The sequence below is a fragment of the Neospora caninum genome, chromosome VIII (genome assembly GCF_000208865.1).
Source record: "Neospora caninum Liverpool complete genome, chromosome VIII".
NCBI lineage: Eukaryota > Apicomplexa > Conoidasida > Eucoccidiorida > Sarcocystidae > Neospora > Neospora caninum.
Window position 1 is genome coordinate 686,404 of NC_018395.1, and position 20,050 is coordinate 706,453.

Here is a 20,050-nt window from a genome sequence, read left to right on the forward strand (position 1 = left end):
GACAGGCAGGCGGTCGAGGTGCGCTCCTGTGTGAATTGTGAGCGACTCGGCGTGCTGCTAGACAAATTGACGAGTCGACACACGAAGCGTCTCTATATTTAGAGCTTGCAGAAAGCGTGCCGCTGATCAGGCGAACCCGAACCGCGGGGTCTTCTGGTGCTTCTGATGAGTCTTTTAAACACACTGCAACCGCGTTCCAAGATAAGCCGAGCGGGGTCAGCTTGCGACCGAGTGACCTCGCTGAAGGCCACTAGGTGATGAGACCTCGCTTTCTTGAACGTTGCCGCCAGCAATCTCTCCTCTCGTCCTTTTCGCTACGAGAGAGCCGTTGAACCAGTTTCTGAGAAAGTGATTGAGCTCGTGCATGCACAGACTTGCGGCGGCCGTTCTGCTTTTTGGCTCTCAGGACAACCTGCGCGCCGTTCCGTACGCGTCTTTCTTCGTCTATCGTGGCCTTTGGCCACTTGGAGTGACTGTGAAGGGCGCGCCCGCTAGAAAAGAAATTGGCGAACCACGTGGAGATCATCTGGTTCACGCAAGAAATCCTCCGTTCCGCTCGCTCAAAGCGAACCCCTGCGCTGGTGGCGTTGATGAGGGTCTGTTGACACCGCTGCTGTCGAACGAGGGCGACTGGAAAGCTGAGAACTCGAGTCAGCTTCATGCGGAGACCGTTGGTTTTCTCCTTAAATCGCAGTTTTCTGTCGTTAACTTTCCGCTTCCTCTTCGTCGCTTTTTTGACCTGTGCGTGAACGGAGTTTTTTGGTTGTTCTGTGTGCCTGCGCCAAAACTGGGTTCCGTCTTGCTCCAACACCAGTTCCGCCACATTTCCGCGGCCTCTTGCTCTCAGGCCAGCTTCTTTGTTTCTTCCGTCTCGTACCACCTCCAAATTCACGAGAGCCGAAGCAAGTAAATGGGACGAAGAAATGTGTCATTCTCTTCTGCATCCAGTGCCTGCCTTGTCTCTCCCCCTCGCTCGCCTTTCTCGTAAATAGAGGCTGCAGGCACCTGAAGCCGAACGCCGTTGGGAAACCAGCGAGTTCCGTGAAACGCGAGTAACCTGCAGCCGAAACTTCCCTCCCGGCGTTTTTGTATAGATCTCTTGCATCGGCGAGAGGGCGATGTTTCGCCCCGTGGCCTTTCCCTCTACGTTTTCTCGTTTGGCATCTCTGTCCCGTGCTCCGGCTGCGACAGGCGTGTAGGAGCAAACTTTTGGACACTGAAAGTTGCGTGCCGATCCGTACAAGAAGAGTGGCTCTGAGCGCCCTTCTCATGTGTATGTACACTCCTGCAAGCATACCCCTTCGCTGTGCGTTTCTCTTGGAAGCGGTGTCTCGTGCAGGTTTTTCAGGACCGCGCAGTCACGGGTGATGATAGAAATCCATAGATTACGCCTTTCCTCGCTTGGCTGAACGTGGATGCCGCCTTCTCGGGAAAGCGCGTGAGGCCTGTCCCTCTTTCGGCGTTTTTTTGTTTCCCTGTCGAGGCAGCCTTCTTAGAGCATTTCTGCGCGTTTTTTTGCGCTCGTGAAGAAGCCCCTCGCCGCCTGCAGCTCCGCGCAGCGCTAATATAGACCCTGTACACTTGGAGAAGACGTTTTTGATCCTCTCTTTGCGTGCCCTGATCTACTTCCCGCATTTCAAGACGATAGCTTGGAAACACACGCATTTGTCCCCGCCTAGTGGAGATCGACGCTTGTGGCGCTTGCCGAACTTTTCCTAGTCCAGAGCAGATCCCGTTCTGTATCCTTCGACCCTAGTTCCAAGTCGTTTTCCAACGGGTAGTGCCCTCCTTGCTGCGACAGTTCGCGCTTAGTAGCTTCAGACCTTTTACGGTGTAGTATTTGTTTTTCCCTTGGGTGCGTTTTTCCCATCGCCAGAGCGTCCTGGACTGTAGCGACACACGGCCTCGAGATCCGAAGGAACCTCGCAGAGAGTGTCCGTCTTTTTCTCTTTCCTCGCGGTAGATCTGTCTCTGCGAGGCCTTCTGCGTTTCCTCAAGTATCGCCACTGCCGCTCCTCTTTCCCTCGCTCCTTCGTGGCTGTCCACCGCCTCCACACCATGGAGAACTTCTTGAGTGCTTTCGAGCCCGTATCTCTCGACGACGAAGAGACTTCTTCTCTTGCTCAGGGGTTTGCGACTCCGCCGCGCCACGTCGCTTCTCCAGAGGCCTTCCCCCTGGGCGGCAAAGAACCCCTCCTGACTCTTGGCTCTTCGTGCCCACAGTTTTCTTCCGAGGCGTCTCCCCTTCCCACCCTTTCTGACTCTCCGCGCTTTCCTTCCTTCTCCCCTCCAGGCGACGCGGTTCCTGCCTGCGCCCACGAGCGGCCTACGAACAGCGAGGAGAATCTCACAGTGCTGCTCTCCGACGAGTTGCCTGGAAAGAAACGAGAGAGCGTCGCGCATGCACATTCCTCGAGAATGGGAAGAGGCGCACCTGGAAGTCAACAGGGGTCTTTGGAACATCTGGGGGACTTCGCCGACGTCGACTTCTTCCAAAACACCGGGGTCGCGGTCCCACAGCGCGCTGCTGGCCCCAGCAGAGACAGTTCGAGCAGTTTCCACAGAGAAGAAGGCGCCGCGTCTTTCAGGCTGATGAGCGACTTTGCTTGCGCGAGTGTCTCTGGCGGCAGCCGGGCCGAGGGCACCTTTCCTGAGGCGAGCCAGAATGGCGTGCAGGGGCCTCTCTGTAAAATCAATGAACAGCGGAGACTGGTGTCTCGTGGGGATCTCAGCGCGCATGCATGCAACGGCGATACGGCCAAAGGCGAACGGCCCACGTCCCCGCGTGTGAATGTGCACAACGCCTGCGACAGCGACTTCAAGATCAGCCATGAGTCGTCGATGGAAGATCTCCTCGGCTCCCCTTCCGACGGGGAGAAAAGAAAAGACAAGGAAGAGGCCGGAGACAAGCGAGAAGACGTGGACGAAGAGCAGGGACCGCAGCCAGTCGAAACTGGCGAAAACAAACACTTACCAGCCTCAAAGACACGTCACAGCACAGACAGCCGATGCTCCACGGTGTCCTCTTCCTCGACGTGGGCACCGTCTTCCGCGTCCTCTCCTTCCCTTTCCGCACCGTCTTCCTCGTCTTCCGCTTCTCCCTCGTCGTCCCCCCCTCCCTCATCTACTTCCTCCTCTTCTTCCGCTTCTTCCTCGCCCCCTCCTTCCTCTCTCCCTCCTTCTTCTCCCCGTCCTTCTCCTTCTTCTCCCCCTTCTTCTTCTCCCCCTCCCTCTTCACCCCCTTCGTCTTCCCCACCCGCTGCGTCTTCGGCGTCCCCCTGGCTTTTTTCGGAAGGCGAGGACGAGACCGAAAGCTGCGAGGCTCATGCGAGCAAGCGTTCGGCTTATCTTCGAGCACGCGCCACGGGTTATGTGTCCAACGAGATGTGGTTCGAGTTGCTAGGTGTGAAGATAGGCTCAGCAGACGCAGAAGAGGACGAAGGTAAGTGATCCCTGCGCGGAAACACCTCTTGTCTTTCCTGTCTTCCGATACAGATGTCGAGGGACTCGAAGTGCAGATGCACACAGGAAACGGTGGCAAGCTTCAGGTATATATATATATGTATATATATACATATATATATGTATTTATACGCGTATATATATATATATATATAGTACGCTTCCGTGTGGGTGTTTTGTATCGGGTGCTTTGATGGAGAAGAAAGGGACGTTCGCGGCTCTCCGTTTGTTTCCAGGACATGCGAGCCTTGCTGACGACGCAGGTGCGTCGACCACGTTGAGTTCTTTCGAGCGCCAACTTTTGGATCAAGACGAGAGTCGACTTTTGAGACACCTAAATCCGTCCTTTTCTGTTTCGTCTTCATCCGCGCTCTCCGATAGTGAACGCCAAGAAATGACGATGCGGAGAGGGGTTCATGTCGAGGAAGAAGTCAGACGCGCCAGGCGCTTCGTGAAGCTGTACTGTCGGAAGTTCAGCTGTACATACACCCCGGGTATGTGTGCGATAAGAACACAGAAGAAGGAAGACACGGAGGGAGTATGTCCATGTGCGTCCGTACCAACACTTTTAAAATGTATCGAGATGGATACATACATGTATATATGCGTGCTGATATTTAGGCAGAAATATACATGTACATATATATATATATATATGCCCACGTGTTATTTAATCGTGTTTGCATACAGGGGCGCGTATGCAGCGACGTATGAACAAGCGGCTACGTAGATCGATTGAAACAGTGTTCCGCGGTTTGTGAGATTTGTTTATCTTCAGGACTGCTTTTTCTCGCTCGCATCGTCCTGCGTTACTTCTCGAGGGCCACTTCCGAGCCTTCCTCTTCTTTTTCTACTCCAGCTCTCCTGCATGCGCTGCACAGTTTCCGGTGTCGCTACACCCCGCGAGTTCTCGCGGAGCATTCTCGTGTGCAGGCGAAACACGCACGTCGTGCGGCTTCGCCCTCGGAAGGCGGCAGCAAGCGCTCGTCGCTGTCTTCCCTCGCCAGTCAGCGCGTTCGGTCCTGTGGAGGGCAGGAGGCAGAGGGCGTGCCGTGGGTGATTCTTGAAGAGGGTGAAAATTGTCAGCAAGACTCGCGTCGCAACCCGATTCCACCCGCGGTTTCTTCCCCGGTGGCAGCTGCCGCTCTCCCGCTGGAGATCCAGGACGAGAAGTCGCAGGACCGCGGAGACGGCGACTCACCTCCCTCGAGAGTCGACTCGGGCTCCTCGGCAGACGAGGATTTCCTCGAAGACGTCCGCCTGGACGACGATATTCTGGCGACTCGGGCACACCTCAGCGACGCAGAGGGACGCGTGGAGTCACGGTCTCTGGCCCCGTCCTCTCTGAGCGTGAACACCTCCCCCGTCTCGCTCGCCTCTTTGGGTCTCCCGGACGGCGCTGGCTCTTCTCTCGCGTCTCCGGAACGTGGAGAGGAGATTGGGACCGCAGCTGAGGACCGAGTGCGGAGACAGGCAGGCGATTACGGGAAACTGCTCGAGTCGCTGGTCGCCTATCACCTGCCGTTTCTCGGCAGGCACCTCCGCTCGCTGGGCCTCTCTCCGGAGAACTACGCCAGCCAACTACTCTCTTCTGCCTTCGCTTCCTGCTGCTACCCGCCGTGTGAGATCGACAGTGCGGACGGAAAGCGAGGCGAGCCTCAGAGCCACACACAGACGGAGAGCGAAGGCCCCAGCGCGCAGCCCGACTGTCTCTCCTTTCCTCTCCACAACGAGGGCCAGGGCGCGCCGCGAGAACACCAAGTGCCGAGGCTGTGGGAGGTCTACGCGGCAGAAGTCTGTGTCCAGCAGATTTGGCGCTTTCTCGTTCTCGCAGGGGAACCTGCAGCGTAAGTCTCCTTTCGAAAAGGGGACGCACAAGAGTACTAAGCGAGACACAAGACTGTCTCGACGTCGAGCCGCGCAAATGCCTCCCCCCGCTCTCGTGTGCGGACAGGAAGCGACCGGGGAGATACGGCTGCAGTTCGCACTTCCCGTTCGCAGTTCTGACGCGCCACTAACCTTCGCCAGAGCTGTTGGCGACTTTTGCTCTAGCGCTTCTTCTTCTCCGTTCAGCTGTTTTCTCTTCCCGTCCGTTCGGCGGTTTTCTCTTCCCGTCCGTTCAGCGGTGTCTCCGGTGTCTCTTGATTGGGTCTCAGTGTGTATGTTTTGTTTTTGTTTTGTGTCTTCAGTCCCGCGCTCGTCCTCCTCGCGTTGTTGTCGCAGCAGGCAGCGGATCTTTCGTGTTCCTCGTCGCCGGCGGCCGCGGCTTCTCTGCTGGCTGCTCTCTCGCTGTCTGACGCGGAGGCTGACTTCGGTCCAGGCGTGCATGCGGGCGTCCAGTCTCTCTACACCTCGAGACGGGCGGCAGAGGTTGCAGTTTCGCGTCTCCCTTCCGCGCTCTCCGGGGAACTCGCCCCCGCGGAGCTGCCTTCTTCGCTGTCTGTTTCTTCGCGAGAAGGCCTCGCAACGGCCTTCCGCCTGTGGCACGTGGCGGCGCTCTACGGCGTCCAGACACCGCGCTCGTTCAGCCTGCGGCTGTCGAGTTTTGAGCGCGCGGAGGAAGGCAGCGCAGAGCAGGCAGATGCAGCGAGTTCTTCCTGCGCGCCTTCTACGGAGGAGCTTTCAAAGACGCCAGGCGACGACGAGGCGCCGGATTCGGGAGAAGCGAGAGGGTCGACACGAGAGCCGGCTCTGGAGGCGCAGGGTGCGTCTTCCCTCAAGGCCTTCGGCGTGTCTGCGCCCGAGTCGAGAGACAAGAGACTCGAGTCTCCGCTCGCGTCTGGGCCGCAGCCGGTCATGGCCTTCGAGGCCCACGACCTGGTCCAGGCTTTGAAGGAGAGTGCCCGAATAAAGTGCGAGTACCTCGGCCTTCTTCAGGAGAACGCGCGGATGCAGGAGCGGTCGGCAGACGGGGAAAGACCAGCGGATCTCCTGGTCCCTGAGAACTTCCTTCTCGCGCACTGGCCGCCGTCGGTGATTGGGATCGACGTTCTCTTTCCAGCGCTGGCACTTGCCGCGCACCTCGCGCGAGCGAGCGAGGCGGGTCGCGAGAAATCGACGGATTCGACTTGCCAGTTGGCCGCGTTGCAGGCGGTGCCCGCTGGGTGTCCCGTCCTCCGCATGTCGGTGTGTCTCTCGACGCTGCTGGACGTCTTTGCGTTCGTCTTGGAAGCATGGACAATGACGCTGATCGACTGTCGAACACTCGAAGAGGTCGAGAGGAGCGGATTCGTGAGACTCGCGCAGGCAGTCCTCATCGACGGCCAAGTGCTCAGGCGAGCTGCGCGCACGGACGCGTCGGTCGCCGCGTCCTCTCGAGCGGTCGGAGACGCCACGGCGCAACTCGAGAGAGATCGCCTCGAGGACGGCGGAGCAGCGAGCGCAGCGGAGGAAGACGCACCCCCTGGGGATCAGCGCGCGACCCGCGAGGGGAACTCGCGCTCTTTCCTCGAAGCTTCCGGCCTGAAGACGCTGCTGGCGAAAACGCGCTCGTCGGCCTTCCTCGGGAGGTCGCCGGAGAGCCTCGAGGGTGCACTGCAATTTGCGCAGAAAGAGACAGACGCCGAGGGCGACGAGGAACTCGAACACTTGCTCCTCAAGTGCGAGGTCGCGAGAGGGAAACCCCTGACAGTCCTCGGAGACGACGCGGGCTTGCCAGAGAAGGAAACGGAAGACTGCGCATGCATTCTCTCACGTCTCCTTATTGAGAACCAATTCGGACGCGTCTCCTGCCTCGTCGGCGGATGGCCCGGTAGGTTTCGAGGCTTCCTTCCGACTTCTTCTCGTTTCGTTGGTACCTTTCGCGCAACAATCTCCGTAAAACGGGGAACCTGCCTCGCTTTTCTGCATACTCCCCGCGCCGTTCGAGAGGTCGTTGCCTCGTCGCCGGCGACTCGGCGAGGGCGTTTCGCCTCTGACGTGGCGTCATCGGGAGAAGAGGAAGGGATATGTCGCGACCCTGCGACGAAACAGCCCCCCTCCCCCCCCCCCTTCGCCTCTTTTTGTCCGTGGATGCTTCCCTTTTCTGCAGCTTGTTGCTTCATCTTGTCTCTCCATCTCTTTCCAGCTTCGTCTCTCCGCTGTCTCTTTCTCTGCCTTCTCAGCGCTGGTGGCAGCTATTGACCGCGCCGAGCTCTCATCTCAGCTTCTCACGGAGGGCCTTGTCTCCTGTTCCGCCGCGGGCGCTGCCCTACGGTTTTCCGACGCCTCCAACGCAGCCGCAGGGGCTGCGGCTGCGCTCCAAGAATGGGGCTCTAAGGCGAAGGAAAAGGCGCGAGGTTGGGTTCAGGCCTCGGCTTCGAAAACGCAGTCCCTTCCACTCAAATGGTCCGTGGTGACTCGCGCGCCTCTCTCTCTCTCAGTGCAGGAAAATGCCGTGCACTCGTCGCGTCTCTCCTTGGCAGCATGCAGATTCTAACACACTCTCGCCACCGTCGGTATACATATATATACATGTATGTACCTATGCAGATGTATGTACTGTATATATATGTATATGTAGATATATGTATAGATTTGCCCGTGTTCTGGTTGGACCTCGCTCAGCATGTTTTCGCTCGCGCCTGCTCGTGGATTGTCGGCGCATGCCTGTTGGTGTTTCTGTTGATAAAACCCGGGTATGTGTGGTTGCCGCTCAACGCGAGTCGCTCTGCACACACATATAGGTGCGTTGTGGCACGTGCTTTCCGCATTTTTCGCCGTTTCCGGGTTCTTTGTGGACGCAATCTTCCTGGCGCAGGCAAACGTTTCGGAAGTCCCAGGCGGCGTCTTCTACCGACGGGTCTGCAGATATTGACGGCGCGAAGGAAGCAGCGCCGCATGCAGAAGACGCCGGCGACGCTGACTCGGCTCCAGACAAGGACGAGCGTGGGGGAGAGAACGCGGCTGAGAAAGAGCAGGAGATTCCTCCGGCGGCATCGTCTTCCTCTCGTCCTCTCGAAGAGATGAAGAACCAAGCTGCAAATATGAAGGCTGCCGCAGTAACCCTCTTCTCTCAACTCTGGACGAAACCGCCGTCCTCCAACGACACCATCGACCTTCCTTCCTCTTCGTCCTCCTCTTCCTCTTCTTCTGCTTCTCGGTTTTCCGCTCTGTTGCGAGGCGAGGGCGGCGTCCAGGAAGGGTTCTTGAAGGCGCGTGAGGCTGTGGCGGGGGAAGAAGGGGAGACGGCAGAGACCCGAGATGGCGAGAAGAGCGATGCACCCGATGCGGAGGCTGTCTGTCCGGGTTCTGTCTCGCAGGCACCGTCTGTAAAAGAGGAAAGGAAAGTCTCAGTCGAATCAACCTCTCGAAACGTCTCTCCTTCCTCTTCCGCCTCTCCTTCCTCTTCTTCGTCTTCTTCGGCTATCGGGCCTTCCGAGCGAGAAGGAACCTGGACCCCGGAGTCTACGGGCGAACCGACTCGGCGAGAGAAGGTTTTGTCTTCGCTTCTTTCCTCGACTTTGGGCGGCGCCGAGTACGTGAAGAGAAACTCACTCAAGTGGAAAGACAGTCTCAAAAACATAAACTTGTCGCGGGCCTTCCAGGCTACACAGTCCGACGCAGCAGGGGAGAAGCACGAAGGCGAGAGAAGTCTCGCAGGCGTTCTAGGCGCCTTGGCGGCAGAGGGCAAGAGAGAGAAGAGTCCGAGCTGCGAGCCGTCGAATCCAGAGACCGACAGAACCAGCAAGGCGAGTCGAGAAAGCTTGCGACAACACGGATCCTTCGAAGAAGACAGAGACCGATCGAGGATCCTCGGATACGAGGAAGCGACAGGAGCCTTCGAAGTCCTCGGTGACGTACGGTCAGGACTCGCCGACGTCGCCAGACTCGGAGAAGCTGGCCTTCTCGCCAGTGACGCCGACGCGGTGAGCAGCCCGACCTTTTCACCCTCAAAGAGAAAAAGAAAGACATATACATATATGAATATATGCATGTATGCGCGACTGTGTTCGTTTTTGTCCAATATGCGTTTGCAAGTAAGGATGGGTGCATATATATATATATATATAAAAACACATAAATATAAATATATAAATAAATATATAAATACATATATGTAAATACATATATACACATATATATATATATATATATATATCAGTTGGTATGTATACGACGGTCTGTGTCGGAGGGGCGCGTTTCTGTTCTGAATTTTCGTGGGGGGAGGCTGGAACTGTGTTTTTTTCTCTGTGGCCTGCATGCGTCTTTCGCCGTTTGTGAGGCGTGATCGACGCAGGAAGACGGCGTCTTTGAAATTGGCGATGATGAGGAAAGTGAGTTCAAATCAGGCTTTTCGTTGACTCGCCTTGATGCTCGCCCCTTCCCCGCTCCAAGAAAGAGGCATCCTGAGGAGATGCATGCAGCCACACAGCGTCGCTGTCTCTGCTAGCATGCGTGGACACGTATCTCATCCTCTCTAAATAGATACCTAGAGATATACACCCCTATATATATATATATATATATATATATATATATACTTGCACGTGTTTGTGTGCGTATGTCTTCAAATGTATCCATCGGGAGATAGATGGCTAAATGTCGATGGAGAGTGTTCGTGTGTGTGCATATTCAAGTCACCTTGTGCATGCGTGGATGTCGCCATTTCCACTCTCTCCTGTTCTCTCCGCGCGTCTTTCTGCGACTCCATCTCCCCCTTCCATCGAGCAAAGCGCGCGTCTTCTCGCCTCCCTCCTTTTGGTGGCTTTTGCACCATCGTTTCGTCGGCTTTTGCCAGAACAGGCGCTCTCTCTGTGTTTCTCTTCTTGGCCTCGCTCGTCTCGCTCTCGAGTTTTCGTCCTCTCTGCGTCACCTGCGTCCATGTTTCTTTGCCTTACCTGCAGTTGAAAATCGTGGCGCGAATGGAGGCTTCGGACCCGTCGAGCGCGTAGGCACCGACGCCGGCCAGGACCTCATGCTCATGATGAAGAAATATGAAATGTACATCCAGGTAAACGAGAAAAAAAGGTGTCGAACGAAGCAAAGAGAATAGGCGGACATCAACCGTAATCCTCTTTTCAGGCATCTGCCAATGCATATATATATATATATATATATATATACATGGTTCCAAAATAGATGTGTGTATCTACATACGCACGGGTAGGCATATATATATATATATACTTTCACATTCGTATATGTATGTGTAGTATCTCTGTGCATACATATATATTTACAGATATGCATGTTAAACTCTTCATGCATATGTATTTTTAGTGTATATGCAGAAATGCAGAGGGCGAGGCCCCATTCGAGAGCAGAGTTTTGTTTTTGAACGTTCTTAGGAAATTCAGCGCCTGCAGAAAGGATCGATCATCGACCTCGTCGAGGTTCAAAAGCAGATCGGCGATCTCCAGGTGAGCACCCAGTGTCTCGCTGTGCCTTTTTTCTGGTCTCATTTACCAGCTGTTTCTCGGTGTTTGCCCCGTTGGCTCCCCTTTATCCCTGCGAAAAGTTCCTGCACGAAGTCCTTGCGGAGTCTCCTCTCGCCTTGGAAATCGGGGGGTGAACGCGCACACCCGTGCTTTCCGCTCTCGGTCCTTTTTTTAGATTTTCGAGGGCCTGAAACTTCGGCCGATCAAGCCTCGGTGGAGCTTCACGCTCGCCGAGGGCGTCGTCACAAAGAGCGCCGAGAAGAAGTCGCTTCGCTGGCTGCTCCTGACACTGCATCAGCTGATTGTTTTGGAGCCGCACTGCTCGGAGAAGGGAGACGAGAAGGACGAACAAGAATCCGAAGGTGAGAGAGAATGCACTCTTCTTCGCAGGCGGAGAGAAAGGCAGGCGGAGAAAAGAGGAAACCAGCAAGGTGCGTCGGTCTCGCTGACGTCCCTTCCGTTGCCTGAGAGACGGCGAACTTTGATCTCTCTGAGCCGTCGAGCGGTCCTCTCTAGCGTCTGCGTCGTCTTCCTTTTTGGCGACGTCTGCTCTCCTTTTCTCTCTCCCGTTTTCTCGTCTTTCCTCGCCGTGAGCCGCTTCGCTTTTGGGTCTCTCGCCGTCTGAGTGCGCGGAGCGCGTCCGTTTGCATTTGTTTTCTCCTTCAGGTTCCCCGGCCGATCGGAGTCCAGAGAATGCGCCTCCTTCGACGTCGCCTCCGCCCTCGATCTCGTCGCTCTGCTCTGAAAACGGAGACGCCGAGAGGGACGGGCGGTCGCTGCTTCAGCCTCGCACCGGCTCGGCCTCGTTCTCGGGAGTCGCAAAGTGGTCTGGGCAGTGGAGGAGTGCGGTTCTCTCTTTCGGCGAAAAGGCCAAAGACGCGTTTCAACACAACGCCGTCGTCGAACAACTCTCCCTGCAGCGTGCAGGTGAGACACGCGAAAAGAGCCGGGAAGCGGCGGCACTCTCACGGGGGCTGCAAAACCTCGTTTGCAGGCCTCGATGCCGCCAATTCTTGCTCCAAACCAGACAGACGCGATGGTCCACGGGCATGGGGAAACCTAGGGGATCTACGGGTGTGGACACAGGCTCGATGTACGGGGAGAGAAGGCCGTTGCATGCGGCGTGGACTGCATGCTCGAGGCTCTCCGCGAGTGGGCGTGTGCGTCTCTCGGTCGCAGGGACTGACAACGGCGGAGCTCCGACCTTCGAGACCATCACGGGAGTCATCACCCTGCCGCATGCAACTTCTAGGAGAGGCGAAGGATTTCCCACAGTCTGTTGGTGAGCACTAAGGCGCGGAAAGGAGAGAGAGAAGTTCTTCTAGAGAAGCGGACGAGCGCAAAGAGAGCGAAAGAGAGAAAGAGAAGAAGGAGAAAGGACGAGAAGAGGAAAGAGAAGAAGGAAGAGGGAAAGGAAGAGAAAAAGGTGACAAGCAGAAGACGACTGAAACATACCGTTTGTGTGTTGTGTTCTCGGCCGCAAACCCTAAACGAGCACAGCATGCGTTTCAACTTAAATCCATTCACTTTCTTCTGTCAAGACCATGCCCGACTTCCTGCTCTCTCTTTGTAGCCGTCTTTCCTGTCTGGGTGTCGATCCTTTCTTTGGAAGATCCAGTGCGTTTCGCGTTTTATTTTTCAGCCGCCCCTTTTTTGCCGTGCTTTCCTTTTCAGCAAGGCGCGCGTGAAGAGCAATCACCGACTCAGCGATCTGCAGAAGGCTCTCCACTTCCCTGACGATGCACATCGTCTTTCGCTGGTTTTCTGCAATGGAAAAAGTAACTCGTACGAGATCCTCGCGCGTTCGGCCTTTCTCGAGGCCATCCAGAATCGCCTCGCGTCTCTCAACATCGGTGAGCTCCGCCTGTCCTTTCGTGGGAGTGTTCGCTGCGGAGAAGCCGCACTTGGCGAATCTCGCTCCTTCTGTTTTAGCTTCCGTACCGCGGTCTCGTCTTCCTAAACTCCCGTCTATCTCCTGCTCCCTCTGGGCACTTCACAGTTTCTCGTGGTCTACACAGAACAGATATGGAATCGCGCACATCTGCGCAAATCCGTATTCATATATCTTTCTATCTTATATACAGATACATATTCCATTCTTTGGGCCAGTTAGAAGTAACTACAGAGACATATTCATTCCAGTATCTGTGTACATCCATATATATATATATATATATATGTATATCTGTTTATGTGTCATATCCATATTCATCTCTTTCTCTCTTTATGTATATGCATCGGCATAGCTGTGCATTTGTTTGCTTTCGAGTTTTATTGGGCGCCGCGTTTGCGTGGTTTTGGGGTCTCAGATGTTAGCAGTGCGTAGGGAGGCAGCCCTCTTCTTCGTCTCCGTCTCCCGATCTGAAAGAGGAGAACCGGCGAGTCGACTGCCTTTTTCTGGCGAGACGCGCCTCTGGAGGCCCTCGCCCTTTCTTGCATGCGAAGAAGAGACAAGACGCGAAACACTCGAGACAGGCTTCGCGGAACTTCGCCTTTCAACAACGAAAACAGCGACAAGCCGGGCGGGGAGAGGCCGATTCCCCGCGAGGGCCGCGGCGATCGTTGGAGATAAAAGGGAGAGCGGTCGCGCCCCTGCCTCGCGGGGGAGAGGGGGGAGCGACTGCGGTTTTGCGGTGTATGTACACCGTCGCTCTCGCGCGGAGAGGCGCGAGCGTCTCTTCTGTTTCTCCCGTCCGACACGGAGAAGGAGAGATCCAGCGCCTGCGATCTCTAAAGTTGTGTGCGACCAGCGAGAGGCGCAGAGAGGCCGGTCATAGCGAGAACCGTTCCTTCAGCTCCTCAAGCAGAGAGAACCCTTGAGGGACAGTGCTCGGGAGGCAGGGAGAGAGAGTACCACATGTACGCGTGTGGACACAGAACTCCAGGAGGCAGTCGCAGACGAATCCGCGCGTAGATGGATGGAGAGAAATACACCTCTCGATCCTAGACGGAGATGGCCTTGTGTGCCCAAATTGGCACGCTTCACGTCTCCTCATATGCACATCTGTGGATTCACACAAAGTATTCGAACGTTTGTGTGCATCTTTGAGTAGCATACAGGAGGCAGTTGTGGAAAAACCCGTCTGCCTGCGAGGCGTCCTAAACAGAAAGGCAAGGCCGAGGCGCAGAGACAATTCTGGGCACTCTTCTTGGGCGTTTTTTGGATAGAAAATGCAAACGTTCGATTTTAATCCGCTCTTAAGAGACACGCCTTCCGAAGGTCGCTCGGCGTTCAATTTGTTTTGTGATTTCTTTCCGTTCTTTCCCTTTGATCTCTTGTCAAACCCCGGCACGCAAAACGGGACGAACTTCCTCTTCGAAAACGAGCAGCCTTTAATCGATTTTTAACGTTCTCCAGCAGGTGCACGCACACATCGATACGGTGCTACGTATATCTCTTCGTGTCTCTTCTGTCTCCTGTTTTTTCTCTCGTGTTCTGCTTTCTGTTTTCTCATCTTTCGGTTTCACATGTTTGCACGTTTACGACTGGAAGGTGCGCAAGGCCGGTGGCTCCGATCTTTTCAAAGACGTCTTTTGTCGGGTGTCCCCAGAGAGACATGGCCGACTTCACCTTCTCCGTGAGGCCGGTTGAGATCTACAAATTAGAACCGCCCCGTATGCATGTGCTTCCCGCCTTCGGCTTCGTTTTTGTCGACAACGAAAACACGACAGGCGCCAACGAACCTTGCTCTCTTGTCGCCGAGATGTCTCTTTTTTGAAGCGGAAACTGACGACGCCTCTTCTGCTCACCTCCCACGCCACAAACACTTTCTTCTCTCTGTTTTTCTTTCTATAAAGCTGCATGCCCCCCCCCCTCTGGTGCACTCGAGGCAGCGGCCTTTTTTTCTCGCCCTCCATTTGCTTTTCCCTGTTTTCCGACGCATCTCTGCCCTCGCCAGGCAGTGTGGCCGGCCTCCAAAACAACCTCCACTTCTCTTTCAAACTGTCTCACACGATATACCCTGTTCCCTGCGCTGTTTCTGCTAGACGCACGCGTGCACACGTCGATCTCTGTCACGATCCACGGTCTCTGTGTTCCACGGTCTCTCTGTCTCGCCCTGTCACTCTTCGGTCGATTTACAGCTTGGTTTCGACTTTGGCTTTGAGTTGGCCGAGGTAGTTTTTGACGCCGGCGAACGAGGCCTCCATCATTTTTTCTCCTCTTCGCCAGTTCGCGGGGCATACTTGTTTTCCGCCGTTTTTCTCGACTTCTTGAATCATCTCGCAAACGCGTAGCGCTTCGTGAACGCTGCGCCCGAGGGGGAGGTCATTCATGGTCAGGTGGCGAATTTTCCCGGTTTTGTCCAAAATCACGAGAGTTCGCAGCGCCACGGAGTTGTTCCACAGGCTGTGGTAGTTGCGAGAAATCGACTTGTCGAGGTCGGACACGAGGGGAAAGTTCAACTGGCTGATTCCGCCTTCTGCGAGTGGCGTTCGCATCCACGCTTGGTGGGTGTACGCGCTGTCCACAGAGACACCCAGAACCTAAACAGAGAAACAGACACACGATTCCACGAAAAAAATACGAAACGAAGAGAAAGGGGAAAGAACGGAGACGGAAAAAAGAGAAAAAAGGTCAAGCGGGACGTCCCAGGCGCAGTGTACATACACCCCGGAGACAGGAAAGAAAAGTCGTGGAAACACACCGAAAGGAGAGCTTGGAAAGAGAAGCAAGGCGCTCAGGTTGAAAGAGAAGACAAAGATGGCAAAGGTGGAAAAAAGAAGCGCAGCGGGGCAGTTGAATCTCGAGATAACAAAAAGGCAGAGTTAAAGACAGAACGAAGAAAAAATCATGGAACCGAGAAAAAGGAATCAAACGCCGCCATCAACGCGAGAAACTTTTTGAACAGCTTTCCTCTCTCTTCAGCCACGCGTGTTCGTTTGAAGCAGACAAAAATCCACATGCACCGATAAATGCATACTATTACAGATCCCCACCTACTTGCATATGGACAGAGGGATATCTATATATAAAAAGATATAAGCAGATATACAAATAAAAAGAGCGACACGCGGGTGCACATGTGCAAGTTTCTTCTGCACGAACGGCCACGTTAAAAGAATTATGGACATTCGCGGTCGCACAGAAGAACCACGATCTCTCAGAGCAACGACGGAAGCAAACACATACACACCTACACGCAAGTCACAGCATCTGTTCACCTATAAATGTATACCTTTCTATCACTTTCTCTCTCCAAACATATACATATATATATATATATATATATATATATATATATATATATATATATTTGGACATGTAGATTAGTTAGTATGTGCAGATACGTCGACACGTTGTAGGCGAGTCCGAGCACCTGACAGGGCGGAAAGGCAGAGAAAAGCGGGCAGAGACACCGTGTTTTGGTGGCAAGTTTGTCCGAGTTTTTCACTTACTTTGAATCCGAGTTTTGCGAATTCCTCCGTGGCTGCATTGAACGCGAGAATTTCGGACGGGCACACAAAGGTGAAGTCCAGAGGGTAGAACAAGAGGACGACGCCGTTCCCGCTGCGGCAAACCTCTGAAAGAGTCACCTTCTCAATCTCGCCTGCAACAAAAAAGACATTTTACCCTCAACACAGTCAAACTGCATGCACGGACGCAGAGATAGATGCCTCCCCATAGACGAATTTGATGCGACACTTCGGCACTTGTGGCTACTGATGAGGATATAAACATATATATATATATATATGTATATTTATGTACATATTTATGTATGTATATGGATATGTACAAATAAAAAGAAACGCTGTCCCTCACTACGTGTATTCTGTGCAGATTAGAAGTCACTTTGAAGAAAAACATATATATACATATATATTGCATACATGCATATCCGTATGTGCGTATAGAATAGACAGTCAGGTGTGCGAAGGGATGTGTGTAGCATTTGGACTTGGCTGCTAGTGGGGCGGTCTCGTCCGTTTTGTCGTGAGTGGAAATTTCCGCTTGTTGATCGACCCGCTTATCACTATTTGCTGCGCACCGTTGGGCATGACGGCGTCGGCAGTGAAGTCCGGGGCGGGTTTGGTCACGAGGCACGGACTGTGTTGTGCGTCTGTCTCCTTGGAGAAGTTTCGTTTTCCGGAGGCGAATCCCTGGATAGGCGAGAGAAAACGAAAAGACGCCGCAGAGGTAAGAGCCTCGCGCGAGGCAGGCGAAGTGGACAAGAACGGGAGAGACGCGAAAGCGGCAGATCGGCCAGCAGCGGCGCGCGACTGCGTGAGAAGAAGAAGACCCTCCACCTGTCTCCCGAAAGGAGACAATCGGGAAAAACGGAGACAAGAGGCTGCCATGGCGAGAAAGAAGAAAACGCGGAGAAAAGGTGCAAAGATGCAACGTCGAGAGGCGAGCTGCAAACGCGCAAAGGGGAAGGACTACGCCGGGATGAGAAAACAGTCGCGCACTGTGCCGACGAGGAAAGAAACGTTACTGGAAAAGATACCTTGAAAAAAACGAGGAACGGAAGCGAAGATGTGCATTTCCCCCCAAAGAAGAGAGACAGAGACGGCGACAGAAACAGGCTCTCGACTAAACGGCGGCGCCGTGCACGGGCGCCGAGGCGCAAGGCGCGTCACACGCGCTCTGTCGACAACAGAAACGAACCCTTCAAAACATAGTCGAAAAGGAGACGCGAACCAAAGATCTCTCCTTTTGCCTCGACTTCTCGATCAACAGATTCTTCCTCCACGGTGTCTCTTCCACTCTCTCCCTATTCTGTCTCTCGCGATCTCGCGTTGCGTGTCACGTTTCGCTCTCTTTGTGTCTCTCACACAGCCTTCGGGGGCGGCTTCCCTTCTGCTGGAAATTTGGGTCTCCCCCCTACATCTAATCTGCTTTCTTCTTGCCTTTCTCTCCACTCTCCGTTGTTACTTCAGTCTTGTCACGTGTGCTCTTTTCTCGGTCTTCTCTCTCGTTTTCCCTTCTAGGTCTGCGTTCCTGTTCTCTTTTCTAGTTCCTCTCCTGTACGATTCTGGAGAAGGCAAATCGCTCGCGTGCAAAGATGTCAAACGAAGCAACGCCTGCTGCGTCCACTTGCAACCTGTGGATGGCGCAATACTGTCGAGGCGTGTGTCGGATCAAAGAGATGAGCTTTTTCACCCATGAGTACCCTGCGTGGGGCGCACTCGCGTTTTCAGGTTGTTCTATCTGCACAAAATATTCATTGACACACAGGCGTGATAACCATTTACGCATATTTACACGCATATATGCCCCAATGCACTCTATACACAAATATACAGGCATTCACACACGCATGTATACAAATATACATACATATATACATACGTGTATATATATATATATATATATATGGGGGCGAGAGAGAGATGAAGGCAATAAGATTCCTTGTACCCTTTTCGCGACTACGCCTTTGGATACGAGAGTTCCCTGCTACGTTCGCGGGTGCGAAGCACAGGAACAAGAGCTTGTGTGTCCCAAAGGAGAACAGAGAAATCCCGTGGGGGAGCGTTGCTATGCCTTCAGTTATCTGTCCGTGTGAAGTGCAACGCAGCTTTAGTTTTATTTTCACAACGCCCTGTATTTATATCCTGTCGCCAGACTGAGAAAGCGACGACCTGTGGCAGGCTCCGGGGTGGCGAGCAAAGCAAAATGGACAAAAACAGATTGAGTAACGAAGCGCGACGAGCCGCGGAGGAGACGGAGAAACAAAGAGCAAACGGCGGGGATGCAACCAGGGCAATGCATATATATATATACAGCTATATACACGTATATATAGACATATATATACATATATATAGATACACACATATACGTATATATATACAGATATATACACATCTATATATATATATGTCTGCATGCGGAAGAAGACGCAGGTGTTGGAGAAGGAAGAAACAGGTAAGGAGATACTTTTCAGGAGCCGTTTCTCTCGCCATCTTCGCGTACGTGGGTCACTGTACTTCTTTCCTTCTCACAGCAGCACGTTTCCTTTTTCTCTCCTTTGTCTCTCTTCTCGCGATTTTCTATACGGATGGGACGGCATAGCGCCGTTCGTGTGACTATATGGCAGCCCCAGCTCTACGCGTTTCCCTTACACCTACAGCGGTCGCACAGATAAGAGACGTCAGGCTCGATTTCAGGAAGTGTTTTTGCGCATGCACCGACACAAGCCCGGGGGAGGCAGAGAGGCTACTAGCAACGTGTGATACTTATAAGCGGCTGTTCTCAGTTTCTCCTCCGTCTCGTGCGGTTCTGCGAAGAACGGAAGTTCACCATCTTTGGTACATGCCGAGGATTTTGGAACCCGATAGTGCTTTGCATACAAAGCCGCAAAAATACACATAGAAATATGTGAGTATATATATATATATATATATATGTATACGTGTGTAGTTATTTGTGGGACCGGAGACAGGGTGCCTGTCGTTGCATCTTTGTTTCTCGCATTTCGCTTTCGGCGAGGGACAAGTATCAGATAATATTCGACCTGATACGTTTTTCACCTTCCTAGCTTTCTCTCTCCCGAAAAATTCTCCAATATCGGGCGGTGTGTTTGGAGAGGGAGATGCCGGTCGAGACAAAAGAGAATCGCCCGCGTCTCACCTGCCCGTGGATGGCAAAGAGGGCGTATGCAGCGCGATCAAGAGGAGAGACAGAGAATAGTGGGTGAGACAGAGAGAGAAGAGCGGATGAGACAGAGGGAGAAGAGTGGATGAGACAGAGAGAGAATAAGGGGTGAGACAGAGAGAGAATAGGGGGTGAGACAGAGAGATGAGGCAGAGAGAGAAAGAATAACGAAATACGCGCAGCTAGGGCGACCACGTGAGAAAATAGGGCGTTAGACGGATCGAGGGAGAGAAAGAGAGAGAATAAGGGACCATTCGGCGAGAGAATCATCACACTGAACAACAGAAAAGTAAGGTTCCGGCAGAGAGAGACAGAGTAAGGGATGACGCAGTGAGAGAACAAGGCAAGAGGCAGAGAGACAGAGAGAACAAGGCAAGAGGCAGATAGGGTACAAAGGGCCACGCGGAGCGAGAGAAAGAGAAAAACAAAAGGTTCAGGCGGAGAGAGATTGAGAGAAGAAGGAATCAGACAGATCGAGAGAAGTCAAGCGTCGAGATTGGGTGAAGTCGGCGCGCGCGCGCATGTCGGCCTGTAGCGGGAGAGGGGGACACACCGGTTTGAGATAAGAGACCCTCGGGAGAAAAGGCGGGTGCTTTCTGTGGTGTAAGATCTGGTTCGGGTTTCTAGGTGG

The 20,050-nt window shown here is 53.8% G+C and overlaps 2 protein-coding genes across 2 annotated transcripts; one reads left to right on the forward strand and one right to left on the reverse strand.

Moving 5' to 3' along the window:
- Nucleotides 1-2,058: 2,058 nt before the first annotated feature.
- NCLIV_030920 (conserved hypothetical protein) lies at nt 2,059-13,146 on the forward strand (the record flags this gene model as incomplete). Its single annotated transcript, XM_003883288.1, has 13 exons — nt 2,059-3,442; nt 4,241-5,309; nt 5,652-7,213; nt 7,566-7,788; nt 8,201-9,308; nt 9,680-9,716; nt 10,287-10,393; nt 10,731-10,802; nt 10,996-11,182; nt 11,487-11,747; nt 12,000-12,102; nt 12,495-12,673; nt 13,130-13,146. 13 exons carry the CDS (start codon nt 2,059-2,061, stop codon nt 13,144-13,146), a joined length of 6,309 nt encoding a protein of 2,102 aa, XP_003883337.1.
- A 1,751-nt stretch (nt 13,147-14,897) lies between these two features.
- NCLIV_030930 (putative peroxiredoxin 3) lies at nt 14,898-17,120 on the reverse strand (the record flags this gene model as incomplete). The annotated part of the gene is made up of 3 exons (XM_003883289.1): nt 14,898-15,305; nt 16,218-16,369; nt 16,811-17,120. The coding sequence occupies 3 exons, from the start codon at nt 17,118-17,120 to the stop codon at nt 14,898-14,900; spliced, it is 870 nt and encodes a 289-aa protein (XP_003883338.1).
- Nucleotides 17,121-20,050: the final 2,930 nt, after the last annotated feature.